The following is a 16,934-nucleotide window of genomic DNA, read 5'->3' as shown; positions in this document are numbered from 1 at the left end:
AGGGAGTGGATAACCTATAGAACATAGAACATGTTTTTGGCCTCAGATTTCAATTAGCTCACTTGGACTGGGAACTCGATGAAAATGTAATTTACAGAAACGTAGCTTTATATGCCTATTGGATGGGTTCTGTTTCTTCCAACTTATCCTTTAGTTCTCATTTTAAATAAGCCCGATAAAAAGGGTTGAAACTTCAGGAGTACAATACTTGTTTGATAAATTTATGCACTAAAATCATATTTTCTCGATATTTGCATATTTATTTTCATTCATTATCTTTATTCAATTATTTGTATACCCAGTTTCAAAAACCAATACCAATTCAATATTTACCTTGCTGTTTGATTAGCTGAGTTCTTGATTTTAGTTTTAGGCCTGTGTGATTTTGCTGCGTGCTGCAGCATCTTCTTACTCTTTTAACTGGACACCTAACTAACTCTAGAAATATACATAAACCTTAACTGATTTAAGTGTTTATAAAAGGGTGTTTTTTGTAATATGGACCGTTTGTGCGTATACGTCCCAACGAGGCTCCTTCCGGCTTAATGGCAACATTTGTGAACAGAATAGCGCCTTTTGCAGCTCTGCAGCTGACGTATATGCATTATAGTGTGTTAAGAAACTTTTTTAAATTATTGAATCTCCTGCTGCATGCATGATAAGGTCAGTGATGAGTTTATTTGACCACAAGAAACATATCCGATGCCGACATTCACTAGTTGACTGAAACGTGTAAGTCCTAATGCAATGAGTGAGAGCAAAGTGTGGAAATGGGTTAGGAAGTGTATAAATGGTAGTGAAAACTCCTCTGTGGTCTATGTGAGAAGTCTGCGTACCTTCCAAAATGGTAATTTTAAGAGTCCTTGGAGGCTAGCAGCCATCTTGGATAGTTTCAAACAGCTGCTGAAGAGTTATTTATAGTCCAAAAATATTTTTTCAAAGACCAAAGTGATTATAATTTAAATATCTAGTATACTGTGAGATTAGAAATGCTCTTTGCAGTTTTGAATTGTATTATTGAAATGTATCTCTATAATTGCATTAAGACCATATACTTTTGTCATATGGCAATGAATGTTCTCCAGCCGATATGTTTCTTACAGTCAAAAAAGATATCACTGACCTTATCTGGTATGCAGTAGAAGATTTAATAATTTTAAACATTTTCTAGACACACAGCAAAGTGTATAAGGTAGCTAAAGAGCTTCAAATGGCGCCGTTATGCTCACAAATGATGGTAGTGAGCAGCGAGGAGCCTCGTGGCAGCGTACAGGTGAGCTAAGAAACTATATATCCACAAACAGCCCTTACTTAAAAAACTACTCTCATATTAATATCTTTAAAGATCATAAATAAATTGATAATTTTTTTATCTGATTTATGGGAAAAAGGTTATGATCCAGCCCTTATTGACAGAATGTATAATAAACGCATGGCAAAACACACATCACCTAATTTATCACAATTAGAATCAAACAGGTATTAAAAGAAAACTGAACACATTATCAAGAAAACTTTTAAAAAACAAAATGTTACAACATCCTTCAGATCAGAAAACAATTAGCAGAAACTATTAAGCAATACGAATAAACCCAACAACATAAATAAATACAAAGGTTCGGGTGTATACCAACTTAATTGTAATGATTGTAACGCATTTTATATAGGACAGACGGGCAGATCTTTTGAACTGAGATTTAAAGAGCATGTTAAAGAGCTTGGGAATATCAGTAGAACGCCAGGAACAAATATTAAATCCAAATATGCGGAGCACTTAAGTGAACAGGGGCACACTTATACAAATATAAGTAGTCACTTGGAAATCTTAGCGAGGGAAAAGAAAGGACAGCGGCTTGACAGACTAGGGGAAATGGCAATATACAAGCTAAATAAAAATATTGTAAATGAAAAATTCATTCAGACGCCAATCCTATATATGATACCATTATTCGACTGACAGATAATGCAAGAAGGAGTGAGTGACGTCATGGTTCAAAGTCCAAAGTAGGGTGCTTGGACAAGTCAGTGCCGCCGCAGTCCCGAGCCCGTTCAGCCGTGCGCACGGTGATAGTTTTCCTAAATGTTTTCGTCAGTGTCGTGTTTTTGTGTTTTTATGTTTACGTCAGACTATGTTTCTCAATGTAAAATATTTGACGCGGTTGCTACAACAACAACGCAACTAAGTATGGAATAACCTAGTGCAACAGCAGAGCAGAAGATGACCTAAAGGTCGAAACGTGCGTCCTCCATAGATATACTGGATTGATTGACGTAAGTTGTAATTATTAATTAAAATGTTAACATTGTTTTAAATTGGAGTGCCCACACCAAGGAAACAGTCTAGGGACAGTCGCGCAACTGTTGCAACCGATGATCCCGGACCCAATTTGCCAGCGACTGCTCTGTGACTCAATTGTTGCGGGACTGTCGCTCCAGGTTTGGTATCCATTGAAACAAGTGTAGATGCGCACACATGCGACTAAATTGTTGCTGTGTCGCTCAGTCTCACCCCAGGACTTCAACTACTCGTGGCCTAGAACTGTCACTAGTGTTTGCTCTCTTGTCGTGTGAAGTTTTTAGAAAATTACAAGTATGAGTGTGCGTGATGAGGATGTCAAACAATTAATTGATGAAGTTGAGAAGAGGTCGCCTTTATATTTAAAGTCATTGAAAGACTATTCGGATATTAATTTAAAGAAGAAGTTGTGGGATGAAGTGTCCTTGGCAGTTAACCAAGATTGGAACAATCTAATACAAGAGGATAAAATCAAACAGGGTAAGTAAATATTAAAAACTGTTGCTACATTATACATTCGGAACGCTGTACAAATGTATGTCCAACACTTCTCAATACTAGATTCTTGACTAAAAAGTTGCCTGTGTGCGCACTCCAGCTCAACTGTCGCTAGACTTCAGAGTCTCCGAGTGGGTTGCGCAACAGTCCCCCGATTAGTCGGGCAACTGTTGCGCGACTCAAAATCGCCTGTGTGCGCCTGGCCTTAGTAACACATGTTTAGGAATGAAAAAATCATCGATATCAAAACATGTCAATTTTATTGAGTAAAAAGTACATTTTGTACCACATTGGAATCTGACAGTAAATGCAATTCAGTTATTCACTAAGTATTAAATATTAAATGTACATTCCCTCGCTAGTCATAATCACTACAAATATTAGTAACAACAGAATAGTTTAGTATCACAAGCTAGTACATAATACTGACAAAAATCTTTCCTACCAAGCAAACAGATTGCAGAAAAGAAGTCAGGAATAACACTGCTACTGTAAGATATACAAGTATCTTATCCGTCAATAAATATAGTAAGACATAGTGATATAACAGCATCAAATAAATACCTTCAATTGCAGTCAACTAGTCGGAGATATATAAAACTATACTAAAACCTTAAATGCGATTGATTCTAAAAATAAGATTTTTATCCTAAAAAGGATATTAAGACATGATTTATGTCTTTTGCAGATTTCGATAAAAACTATTTTTAAAAAGGGATCGCCCTAACTCTAATTATTATACGACGCTCGGTGTTACAGTCTAATTGGCCTAATATTCATTGTATAAAATGGTATACTATTTACAAAAATATTCTCTTAAAAAAATAGTCAAGTAAAATTTGATTAAAATTACAGCCATCTTAGATTATTATATTTCTGTGCCGAGCCAAGAGACGATTTCAAGTACCACTTTTGTACCCGTCTGTTTCAACATTGACACGGCCTTGGAGTGCTCTACCTTCTCTAATGACTGTCCATCCACTGAGAGAAGACGATCTCCACATCTGTGAACAGACATAACATTTGTATAAGATAAACCTGAACTAGGGTTCTTCCAGGAAGACAACAGTATAGTGGTTTCTTCCTAGTTGGGCCAATTTGTAAAAACTTATATTCATACATAAATGTTCAATATCAATACAGTAGTCTGTCGATCATCCAATACACTCGGTAATCAGACATTTCGATGAATAAATCACCAATCAAACAATAATTGTACCAAAAAAGAAAAATTGCAACGGCAGTCTAGACGCTACATCCATCCGGTCGTGACACATCATCCTCACCGATGTTGCCTTTCACTCATTAAAAATAAATTGTACTTTTTTGTTTCCATGTTCGTGTATGAATGCATAACGTGTGTATTGACGACCTTCTGATGAAGTGATTTGACATCCTCTGGACACCCGAAGATGACTTTGTGAGAAGTTGAATCTAGTTGCGTCATAGCAACAACATTTTTGGATTAAAAGAAGCAGGTATTTACACCAAATTTTATATTCAACGTAATCCGGAGGCTAACAACAACAATGAAATTGTACCAAACTGGAATTCAATTCATTCTGTGACAGGACTCTCTTGTATCCTTTCAATCGCTGATCCAGTCAAATAAAAGGTCCTCATAATGAATACTGAAAAGTAAGGATGATTATAATTATATAGAAAAAGTATGTTCATTTTTTTTAAATTATTTATCAATTTAACATAAGTAACTAAATTCCATACATTTAATCTTTGTTCATTTTCAGCAATGCAGGTAGGCCAAATTTAATTTAGAAAATGGATTATACTTAAGGATCAGATATACAAGATACAGCTGTATGCAAGTTGATAAACTAAATCTAATAGTTTGTTTTTTAATAAATATTGTTTTTTTACTTCAATTATGCTTTAACTTGATTAATGTGAACGTCTAATAATAGTCAAAGATTACAACACAGAGTTTAATGAGGATTATCTGTAAATGTAAATCAAGGTCTTCATCAAGCTTCCATCACAAACAAGAAAGCTAGTTGAAATCTAAGACCAACGTTGTGTTCCTTATTTTATTCACTACTATTCTAGTTTCTTTGATAAGTCTGGTTTTAGTAGGCCTACGAATCAAGTCATAATATTAGTTCAAGTCGTTGTTAAAGAAAATTGACGCTCCTACCAAGTAAGAATCAGGTTCTAGTAGTTATGTTGCTGTAGGAAGAGGTCAATCCCTGGTAATCACTGTTGTCAGATAATAGTTGAGTATGCAAAAGTGATTTGTCAAGGAAAATGTGTTCATTAGATATCAATTTTATTTACAAAATTACATAGATTTGATTTTAATTTTAAAATACTAGCTACTTGGGATGTATAAAAAAATAAAATGAAAGCTCAATATAGCAATGAGGGAATCGCGGCACCATCTTCAAATTGAATGCTTTGAATTTTACATCTAGTTCCCTGTAGCCTAAGCAAAACTGCTTGAATTATGGAAAGCTGGCTTTGGATCCTCAACCATCCGATAATTTGGGATTTTACAGCCGGGCCTTCGCTTATTCTCCTCTGAAATGTGTCAAGGAAAATGTGTGTGTATTGGCTTGAGGAATGAATAAAAGCCTGTGCATATCTAGACAAAGGGGCCAGAAAAGGGTCTTCATCAGTTTCCATATCGTGACATTTATTGAATATGCTGAATATGCTTGCTGACCGGTATGTTTCAGACTCCCAGGGCTCGCTGTAGTACTTGATAGTATTATAGAGACTCCACCATTATTTCGATAGTCTTTCTCGCTCAGTCATACCAAGATCCACATGCAAAATTCTCCTGCTTTGTGCAAATGAGACTTGCCCCTGGACTGATTTAAAACACCATCCGTTCATACATACATACAACAAGGGTCCGCTAGCACGATAACTCAAGGAAAAATTATCCGATTTGGATGCAGTTTGGGACAAACAAGTAAACATGCAGTTATTCTAATTAGTTTGCAAACTAGTATGATCTGTCCATGGGAACTGGATTTAATAAAGGGTTATGGGGTTAGAACATCAACCTTTGCAATTTATTTCCAAACCATATTGAGCTTGAGAAAACAAATTATTTAGTACATTGAAGCATCGTTGTTGTGCGGAGTGTGTAATGGTCACAGATAACATTCTAAAAAATTGTAAATTCAATATGCAATTGTTTTAATATTTCAATATGCAATCAGTGATACGTAATAAGATTGATAAATGATACAGGTCCAGTTAAAAATATCTCAATACATAATAAAAGAATGGGTTAAAAAGCTAATCCCTATTAAACTAATACAGGTGCTAAAAGATAGTTCAGAGACTTTATACTTCAGTTTTCGTTAAAATACTATATAAATCTTTGAAATAAAACAGTTTGCAAACTATTGGACGTGTTAAATAAGATATTTATTGATATCTTACCAAGACATATTGACACTTGCTGGTACTTATTATAGATTACATTTATACCTTAAAGAAACACAAATACAAAAAAGAGGAACAGAGTTTCATAGCTGAAATCATTGAGACTACACAAGTGGCGACAATTAAGGAGGATGAAAATGGGTCATTATAACGCTTCTTTCACAAAACATTTACTTCATAAAGAGGGAAGATAACCAACTGGGGCTTGAGTAAATTGAAGATCCTACAACTGTATTGTTTCAGTACGTTTGTATTTTACTTTAAAGAATTAAATTTTATACAAATCTGAAGGAAAAAACATTGAGTTTCATAATTAAAATAAATTTTATTCAATCGGTATTTGTGTTGCAACTGGGAAAAGTGTTTATTTAAAAAGGATTTATTTGGGTTTGATTAAATCTAGCCTACTTTTTCTACGTATTTTCATGTTTTAAGTAGTTAAAAGTTATCATTACTGAAAAATAGTTTAAATAGAAGAGTATGAAGTGCAGTAAATTATACAGATGAATTCAAATTTGCCTTCTTTAGTATTAAAATACTAAAATATTTCTCTTTGAAATACGTGAATTAAAATGCGTCCTCTTAAAATACGTTAAAAAATATATTTTTATATAATGCTTAAATGTATTTCCATGATTATTTCGGCTAAACGTATCTTTCTTTACTAATAAATATGTTCCAATAAAAAGAATAATCAAAATTTAATTTATATTGATTATGTGTTTAACTGGAAACTGTAGAAAAGTTACCTCAGTTTCCCATCCTTAGCAGCAGGAGAGTCCTGGACTACAAAGAGGATGTGAATATGCTGTGCCCCCCGGGTAGGGTCCTCCCCCCCCACGATGCTGAACCCCAAACTGGCCCCCGGGCTACGAAACAGGGTCACTGTCTTGGGGAATTGAAGGCACCTGTAACAAAAAGGGGCTATGAAATATATTATGCTACAAGGCCAGGAAGTATTTGTTTACAATAGGAGCGTGATAGTTCTGAAGCACAGAGTTTCATGCGAGTACTGTAAACACCCTCCCTGAATAAACTTACACTGATGAAATCATCCCATTTATAGACCATCAGTCAATTTTTATTAAAAAAGAAAATAGTGAATAAGCCAGTAACAGAGTATGCTAGTGTATAAAGTTCTTTTTCTACCTTATTCTTTTTGTTACAGAGATAATGTATGTGGCACAGAAGATGCTTTAGTTTACAATAAATCGTTCAGTTCAGTTTGAATTGGTTAAAAAGTCTGTATATTCAACAGAAATTTGAAATTTACATTAGCGCAATCTGTAAGAACGCTTGGTGAATTTATTATGTGTCAGAAGACTTTTACTGAGCCCTTTTGAAAAAGGCTTTCTAGTTTAGAAAGATACCAAAAGCCAGGTGCTTACTGTGGGGTGTGGCAAAATAGAGTTGTTAAGCAAAACATAACTTTTTTGTGTCCTGTTTTTTAAGATTAATAACCTAATATCAACTAAAAAACAATTGGAGCAGAATTCTATAATCATTTAAAACACCCAGTATTGGGACGACTTGTGTCACCTTGGTAGCTTCTGCCAGTAGAGCCAGGAAGGGATGAAGTTGAATGCTCCAAGGGAGGTTTCTGGACCCTCTACCACAGTCATCTCAACACGTGTAGTTTCCACTGTGGCCTTGAGAGTAGCAACAGCCTGTCCATGGGTTAGTCCAACCAAGCTATTGCCGTTCACACCTATTAGGATGTCTCCTTTCTGCAACACAAGTCCAAAGATACATTGTTATTAATTGATTGAGAGACAGCGAAGGCATTGGCATGAATAACACCCCTGCAGCCACCCCCAGGTCCAGGGGGCACCAAGGTCCGACTATCACCGCTCACCGCAATCACGGCTTAAGGTGACGTTGTTTCCACGACCGCGGGAGACGATGATGATATCCTCAAGAGCGAAGAAAATATTCAAGATTTTACCGCAATTATAGAAAAAAATGTCGCCGTTTACGAGACCTCGGGAGACGATGTTAATGTCTTCAAGACTAAAGATCATATTTATTATTTTGCCGCAAACAAAACATATGCGATAATGCAGAAAAAGATATTGTTGTTTCTGCGACCGTGGGAGACGATAATGATGTCTACAAGACCGAAGAAGATATCCAAGATTTTGGCACTATGGTTGGAACAAGGTGACGTTGTTCCCGTGACCGTGGGAGACGTTGATCATGTCTACCTACATATTCAAAATTTGGCTGCGACCACGGAAAGTTATGACAATGTGTCCATGACTGAGGGAGACGATGAAAAAACGTCCATGAGAGTTTATTGACTTTTCCGCAATTACGGCTTTTGCAGAGATAAACGAATAAAACAAAAGTGGTGATGTTTTGGGGGGGGGGGGGGTGCATCTACATGTACTGCGGGATAGCGCCGCTCGATGTACTTACCCTACTGAACGAAGGACTCGTAAAACTGCATGCTACTGGTTCAAATCATTAAAACTGTATAATATCTAGATAAGAATATTTTGAGTGCAGACAAATCATTTGTGTGAAGGTATGCACTTTTGTAAACAATGTAGTTAGTTTACTCAATAGGGTTTCAAACTAGGGCGGCACATACAAAATCAGACAGCCCAGGCTGAAGTTACAAGTAAGCGACCTAACTACTTGCAGCTTCCTTAACAACTTACATCATACATAAACTAACCCAGTGAGGACTGTTAACTCTTGGACTTAAGTGAAACCATGACTGGAATTAGTACTATGCTGAAACCATTTGGTATATATTTTGTGTCTGTCACAAAAAAAGTATATGAAGTATTTTATATTTTAAATAATTATAATTTTTTTTGTGACGGACACAAAATATATACCAAATGGTTTCAGCATAGTACTAATTCCAGTCATGGTTTCACTTAGTATATCACTTATCTTAAGACCATCTGTGATTGGTTGGCATTGAACCCAGACCTTCAGCACAGTAACCACAAGACCTGTTATGCCCCTATTGCCAGGTATGTTTTGAGTAGAGTTGCTAACTATGCCATAGTTATTATTGTTTTTCAATGGAGAATATACCATTTCTATACAGGTTCTGTCTTATAAAGGGTGAAACGAGGTTGGTATTGTAAAACAATGTTATATGTGTTAAACTTCTAAGTATTGGTAACAAAATGGTACCAATTTAGGTTTCCATACCCTCACAGATAGTGGATAAGAGACAAATTAAGATTTTTCAAAATACAATAAAATCCCTAATATACAACCTCGGAATTTCTTTCCTCGGTTTATCTGGTTACTTACTGGGATCCATACAAAAAATATTTTCCATGGCTGTACACGTAGACTCCATGATTTGAGCGTTCTCAAGGTTTATTTGTTTCCTATTCATATAAATTTTTTTAAGGGGTCAATAAATCAATTGAGCTAGTGGATTCCAAAAAGAGACAACTACTAATTATAACCAATCACAAGTTGTTATTAGATAGAAATTATCGTTTGTAGATATTATGTAGGTAGGCAAATAGATGTTTTTTTACAGGAAATTGAATATTAGCCATTCTATAGAAACTCTTATATTTAAGAATAAAACACCAAAGAAACAGTAGGTTTTTATACATCATTTTAAAGGTTAATTACTAAAGAAGCTTATAGTAATATTTGACACTCTCTACAGTCCAGTTAATATTGAAAATAGTTGGCAAAGGTTATTGTGTTTTTCTCAAAAATTACAAATTCAAACTTCCATTGTAGAATAAGGGCTTATAAAGAGGTTTTATCTCAATGACTATGTACTATTGTTGTTGGAAACTGAACGCAGATTCTAGAAATGACAAACAATCCTAAATAAAAACAATGTTTAGTGTACTTTCGGCCATTTTATCAAAGCAAGGCTAACGTTTTTTGAGATAGAACACAACAATAACAAAATAAAAGCGTGTTTTTTAAGTATTAACAGTTTTTACCGGGGACAATAATGTATGAGACAATTCATGTTTACTCATACTCTCATTGACAAGCTGGCTATTATTGACTTTCACTTTGGCTGTGCTATTATTAGTACCAAGGGTTAGTTTACAATACAAAAAGCTGTGCTATTATTAGTACCAAGGGTTAGTTTACAATACAAAAACTATTTTCAAAAATAAATTTTGTAAAAAAAAGTTTCAGCCAATCAATTAAAAAGATAAATGATGAATTAACATGATTAATGTACAATTATATACATTTAACTGTAGAAAAAAAGAATATAATTAAAGATATGAACAGAAAGAAGAAATATCTACCCAAATCTGCTGAGTTTTTCCTACACAGCCGTGGGGATGAATGTTGGCGATGTAGATGGGAATGTCACCTTCATTGCTGCCGAGTCCCCCACCAATTCTCATTCCGAGACTTTCATTGGGCTCCTGCGAATGTATGAATATAAATATATATGATATCATTGGAAGGCGTATCAGATTATACACTTACATTACAGATGACAGATGTGCTTACATTCTGAACAAAATTAGTACTTTGAGACTCAGGATTTAATTATTAATTAAAATTATATTAATTGAATTGAATCATGTTACTATAGTTTTTTCTTAACTCATGAACACAAAAAGAAATCATCAATAATTTAGGAGGGCCTCTTTCTACAAGCTCTGCCACAGATGTACTCCTTATGAGTTGCTCCACAGAGAAGAAAGGTACAGAGGAAACACGCTTATTAGAAAAATTTGCACTTTCAGCTCTGGTATGTTGTGCTAGAAGTATACTTGTGACAAGCAAGGAAGAGCCTGAACGGTGAGCACTGTGAGAAAATTCGTATCAGGGTCTTCTTTCACCGTAAGCGTTGTAGTACATGAAGGCGAGAGGTGTGGTGTTGGACTTTTGCCCTAGACACCACTTAAGTGTGCCATGGACGGTATCCTCTGTTCCTTGCTTCTCTGTGGTTGCTCACATTTTGATCATAAGTATTGTTATTTAATTTGGTCAGCTTTAATCAAATTCTTCTCATTTGATTGTGTTTTTACACAAAGTTAATAAAAAAATTACTGAGGGTTATTTTCTTATTATGAGTATCTTACACATATTTATAAACATTGATAAATCATGTAATTAGGATTTTGTTTATCTGAACTTCACCAGATAATAAGTGAAGCTTCATGGATAACAAACATTACCTTGACGATTGTGATGAACTTGTGTTGTAGTTCCTGTGAGGAGAAGTCTCTGTTGAGGTTGATGGTGGCAGCGTGGTGAGGGGGCATTGGGGCTGGAGGAGTGAGGGAATCACACGAGACAGACTTATGACTCAGAGGAGGGTTGGAGGAGAGGGAGGGAGAGGAATCGGAATCATGGGACTCCGGAGCAGACTTGGTGCGAGAATGAGAGACAGGAAGAGAACTGCGCTTACGAGCCACGACCAGAGTCACCTTCTCTGAGCTCTGAAACATGTAGAGGAATCAGAAACATTACAGGAACTACAATGAGGAATCAAAATCAAAACTTAAATTATAATGAGAAATCAGACACAATATGGAAACAAAAATGAGGAATCAGAAACAATATAGATTGAAAAACGGTTAAGGATAATAGGAAATCAGAAACAAGTAATATGCACGAGTCAGGAGAAACTAGAGACAATACAGAAAAAAATAAGTCAGAAGCAATCCAAATCTAAATACAAGGCAAGAGGGTTACAAGCAGATACAAAAATTGTACATAGGAGTTAAGAGGAACCACAAATAATGTACATAAATAGGTTTGAGACAAGAAAAACTAGAGACCATGGCTATAGATACAAAATAGTAAAAACTTGGGGTTAGGAGACAAAATATATTGTAAAAGAATTACAAAGATTCAAATGAGGAGAAATCAGGAACAAACAGATACAAAATTTACAAACAAATTGGAGTCAAGAAAAACCAAAAATAACATATAAATGGTACTTTCTTCAGAATGTTTAGCTAAAACCTACAAGGTTAATTCGTAAAACAGAGTTTTTAACCATGTGGAAGGTATTAGAAAATTATGAAGTGTTTTAATCTTAAATATTGAAGGCTACAATATAAGTGAATGTTAAGTATTTTAAGGGCTAATAAGATATTATTAAGACCTGAAACCACACTGCAAAGGAGCTTATCATATAAGCTTATCAATGTCTAAGCTGATTCTAGACTTACATCACCTAACAGAATGAGTATTAAATACTTCTTAAAATACCGTAACTGAATAGAAAGTATTACATACTAACCAATAAATATTAACACAACGGTGACAGTTACATACAACAATTTTAAGCCATAACACAATTCTGATTCAAAAATTTGCTTGGAAAAATTCAACTTTAGAAATTACTAATAAATTAATGATAAATGAAATATTAGTCCAACATCTATAGGGGGTTGAGTATGTACTAAAAGTGTAACTATTGTTGATTTTTGATTGTTGTTCGGGGCATCTTGGAGTTGACAAAATCCGATATTGTCGCCTTCCCATAGCAGGTGCCTAACTTGGGGGGAGGGGCGGAAATATTGCGAAGGTGCTTTCTAGAACAATGTTCATATCTTGTACACTAGACACGATAGAAACATGCTCTAAACGGCACTGTATTACAAAATTAATCTGCTTCAAAAATGTTGTCATAAAAATCTAGTATCTATGATATTAATTGAGTTATTCAACATTTTATTTTAAAATGTGTATTAAACACTCCAAATAACGTTAAAATGCCCATTAAAAACACTTCAGACAACAAAAAGGACTGTTTTTCATTGTGTGTTGAATGTTCAACACACTCAAATCACTTTATATAGTAATTATTATACAATATTACATGGTTAAGCCAGGTTTCCGGTGAAGAGGCATAGCGACGCGGATGATGCCGCTGCACGGCAGAAATCAAAGTGTAGAGACTTGAAAACTTGGGTATGCACTAAAAATGTAAAAATGTAAGATGCCCCCAACAACAATCAAAAGTCAAAATGTGTTACATTTTCAGTGCATACCCAAGTTTTCAAGTCTCTACACTTTGATTTCTGCCGTGCAGCGGCATCATCCGCGTCGCTGTGCCGCTTCACCGGAAACCTTATATAACCTTGTAATATTGTATAAATATAAAGTGATTTTAGTGTGTTGAACATTCAACACACAATGACAAACAGTCCTTTTTTGTTGTCTGAAGTGTTTTAATGGGCATTTTAATGTTATTTGGAGTATTTAATACACATTTTAAAATAAAATTTTAAATAATTCAATTAATATAGATACGAGATTTTTATGACAAAATTTTTGAAGCAGATTAATTTTGTAATACAATGCCGATTAGAGCATGTTTCTAACATGTCTAGTTTACGAGATATGAGATTTGTTGTAGAACACGCCTCCGCACTACTTCTCCCCTCCCCCTGAGGTTTTGTGCACCTGATCGGAGGGCGACAACATTGGTTTTTGTGATCATCAAGATGCCCTCAACAACAATCAAAAGTCAACAATAGCTACACTTTCAGTGCATACTTAACCCCCTATAGATGCTGGACTATATAATGATTAAAAAAAGTAAACTAACCGACTAAACAACAGCTGTTCTGTCTTTTGTGATAATCAATAACAAAGGGGAAATAGAGTCCCCCAGAAACCATAAATCATAATGGGAGCCTGACTCAATTAGTAACTTAGGATAACTCCCTATTGAATCAGTTGTGATTGCAAATACAGAGTTAAACTCATACATGCAATAGCTATTGATATATGTTCTAGTGGAGGTTAGAGGCTTATGGTAGCAAGTAAGAAAGAAATTATGAATGTAAAACTTTATAGAATTGTTTTTATTTTGCAAAGTCTTCAAATCAAATTACAGAGATCCACTGGATTGTGACAAAAGAAGCTCGAGTTGGCAGCCCTGCGTCATCTACTTCATTACATTAATTAATTTATTGTGGGTAAGATTTAATACATCTTTCTCTAAAATGCAACCCATGTTACAAATTTTACAAGTTAATGCACATAGTTGGAGAAATAAGATTTACATATCCTGTATTTGATTTATTAGGTACTAAGGATCTTACCCCAAAAACTCAGTTGCAAACAGTCCTTGGCATAAAATGAATAATTTACTTTTCTACAATACCTACCTTAGATACGTATGTACAATACGTACCATAGATAGGTACCTGCTCCTGGAGCATTTGAAAACATAATGATGAGTCGTATTTACAATAAATCCCCAATCCTAAACAGTTGTAGACTAAAGCTAAAATGTGTATTAGCTGACAGGTATAAATGAAGTAAAGGAAGCAAAGCTGCCAACCTATGAGCTTGTTTTGTCTCTAAACAGTATATCTCTGTACTTGTAATTTGGGTTGGCTAAAAAAACTCCTGTTGTATAACATTTCAACCTTTGTTAGTTTATAAGCATTCATTCCTTAAAAGTAGGTTTGTGATTTAGGATTTCACCGACTGAAAACTTGCTGTACTGAGTTTTTTTAAGGGTATTTAAGCAGTTTTAAACAGCTTACTTAAAAAATACAGTTTTCATTGATAACATAGAGGGAGACTCTTGATGGCACTAAACAGACATATCATCATCTGTGAACTTTTCTGAGCCTAAGGATGTATTATTTTGAGTTCTAAGTATTCTTACGAGGACTGTATCACCTCCTAAGGCCATATCTAAGGCCTTACCCATAAAAAGTCCCAATTATTGCAAATATGTAAATGATACGTTGGGTAACTATGTTTCACAAGTTGGCGGCTCAGTAAGTAGCACAACGAACTAGGAAGGCATCAATGGGATTATGGTGATAATACAGGGACTATGTGATTCAAAACCCACCACTTAGCTCAATACAATTTAATTAGATTTGTATTAGGTGAACAGTACTAACATAGATAAAACATACTCCCTTAGTAGATTTCTCATCCTTATGGAACAGCTGAAGACAATTTTATTGTTAGTTCTGTACGGTTTATGTAGAGGTCGTGTTTTGTTTACAATTTTGTTTCCCATTATTTCAGTAATTTAAAACCTAGTTTAACCAAATAATACAATCTAATCATAAACAATAACTTGTCCCCTAGTTAAATAACCAAACAGTAAAGCACAAATCAAGAAATTAACCCTAAAACAATAAAAACAAAATCTCGTAGACACTAGCACCCAGTGTCACCGTACATGAACTAGACACGAAAAACATGCTTCAAAATTTACAATGGGGTGAGAAGTCTACTTGTGTTGGTTAGTCTATGGTACTAAATTTATATCCACTATATCCTTGACCTGGTGACTTGAGCTAGTAACCTTGCTAATATAGAACTAACCTAATTCTAACTCTTAATAAACTTGTTTACACTTATTTCACAAAGATATCAGATTTTACCTGAAGCAATGTTGAGACTTGCTGGAGTTGGCTGTTGGCGACGTCTTCATCGTTGACATAGAGAATGCGGTCGTAGGGGCACAACAGGTTGGTGAGAGCGGCAGGACTGCCGGGTACGATCTCTGTGATGTAGATGCCGCTCTCCATCCATGAACCGCTCAAACGGATACCTAGGGCCTGCTGTGACTCACGCTCTATGGTCACAGTCACGGTCACTGAAAATATCATTACACATGTTGACTATTATCAAAATAAGCTTCAAGAATCTATTAGCTTTCTAGGATGTATTTTTTTGTGATCATAAAGCAGTAAAAAATATACGTTTTGCAAATATCCATTCCCACTTAGCTTATGGATTATGCCTTTATGGTTCAACCATGGAAAGTATACAAAACTTCAAAAATAGGCTATACAGATGATAATGACTTTGGGATATTGCAATGATGAAGTTTATGTACACAAAATATCAAACATTTTTTTTAAAGAATTAGGTAATTTATAAATGGTATATCTTAAAATACATATCACCGTTAAGCATTACTGTATTTAGAAAATGCTGACTTTAAAAGCGACTCGTATAATACCAAACGTAACAAATCCATCATTGATTTGCAGCATAAATCAACATTTTATGAAACGTAAGGACTCATTCAAGGTCTTTTTGACTGGGAATAATAAAATTGCCTTTTTTCACTTTAAAATTGATTTGCTTTTGTGCCAAACTATTTTATAAGAACGTTCAATAATATATTTTAATGGTTTTTAAGTGTTACGTGTACAAAAAATTTTAATTCATTACACACAAAATTGTTATAACCTGAAATACTAAAGAGAATTTTTACAACCAAGTTTAATAAAAGTTACTGCACACTTTTGAGTATAAAATCAGCTTTACACATAAAATAAAAACTTGGAATAGGTTAATTACGATAAAATTAGAATAAAATATGGTAAGATAGGAAATAATAGTGTTCTTGTTTGACTTGTCAACATCAGTTTTCTGGTGCTGGTAGACATAACATAAATAATTTTTCTTTACATATATAATTTGTCCCACCTTCACATCCTAGAATGCTAGTTCTAGCTCAGAACTGTTTTACACATTACTTCAAACTAGTCCTAGAGGGTTGCGGCATTGTCACATGGATAAAATCCATTGGTGATTGTCGGGATTTGAACCCGGGACCTTGGGTAACGAAGCCTCACGCTCTACTACTAGACCAGCTTGGTCCCCCCAGTATGATGAATAGTAATAACAAGAAATACTAAAAGAAATTTTAATAAAAATTACTATATAAAGTTACTACCAGTACACACTATTGTTGAAATAATAGACTTTAGATATCAAATCAAAACTTGGATATGGTAAATTAACCATAATATTA

At 34.7% G+C, this 16,934-nt stretch overlaps 1 protein-coding gene across 6 annotated transcripts in view; it reads right to left on the bottom strand.

The window, feature by feature from the left end:
* Positions 1-3,035: 3,035 nt before the first annotated feature.
* The window catches only part of LOC128998557 (E3 ubiquitin-protein ligase LNX-like), a 325,727-nt gene continuing 311,828 nt past the window's right edge, over positions 3,036-16,934 (bottom strand). For all 6 annotated transcript variants that reach the window (XM_054424742.1, XM_054424747.1, XM_054424743.1 and 3 more), the window contains 6 exons: positions 15,550-15,764; positions 11,353-11,616; positions 10,468-10,590; positions 7,748-7,935; positions 6,958-7,116; positions 3,036-3,798 (listed from right to left, as the gene is read on the bottom strand). In XM_054424742.1, coding sequence (XP_054280717.1) covers positions 3,663-3,798; positions 6,958-7,116; positions 7,748-7,935; positions 10,468-10,590; positions 11,353-11,616; positions 15,550-15,764 — 1,085 coding nt within the window. In that variant the 3' untranslated portion in view covers positions 3,036-3,662. The remainder of the gene's footprint in view (positions 3,799-6,957; positions 7,117-7,747; positions 7,936-10,467; positions 10,591-11,352; positions 11,617-15,549; positions 15,765-16,934) is intronic.

The sequence above is a fragment of the Macrosteles quadrilineatus genome, unplaced genomic scaffold, assembly GCF_028750875.1.
Source record: "Macrosteles quadrilineatus isolate MER2022 unplaced genomic scaffold, UCM_ALF_1.0 Scaffold_7__1_contigs__length_78375512, whole genome shotgun sequence".
Classification (NCBI taxonomy): domain Eukaryota; kingdom Metazoa; phylum Arthropoda; class Insecta; order Hemiptera; family Cicadellidae; genus Macrosteles; species Macrosteles quadrilineatus.
The sequence above is the reverse complement of the archived record's forward strand: the minus strand, read 5'-3'. Positions and strand labels throughout refer to the sequence as shown.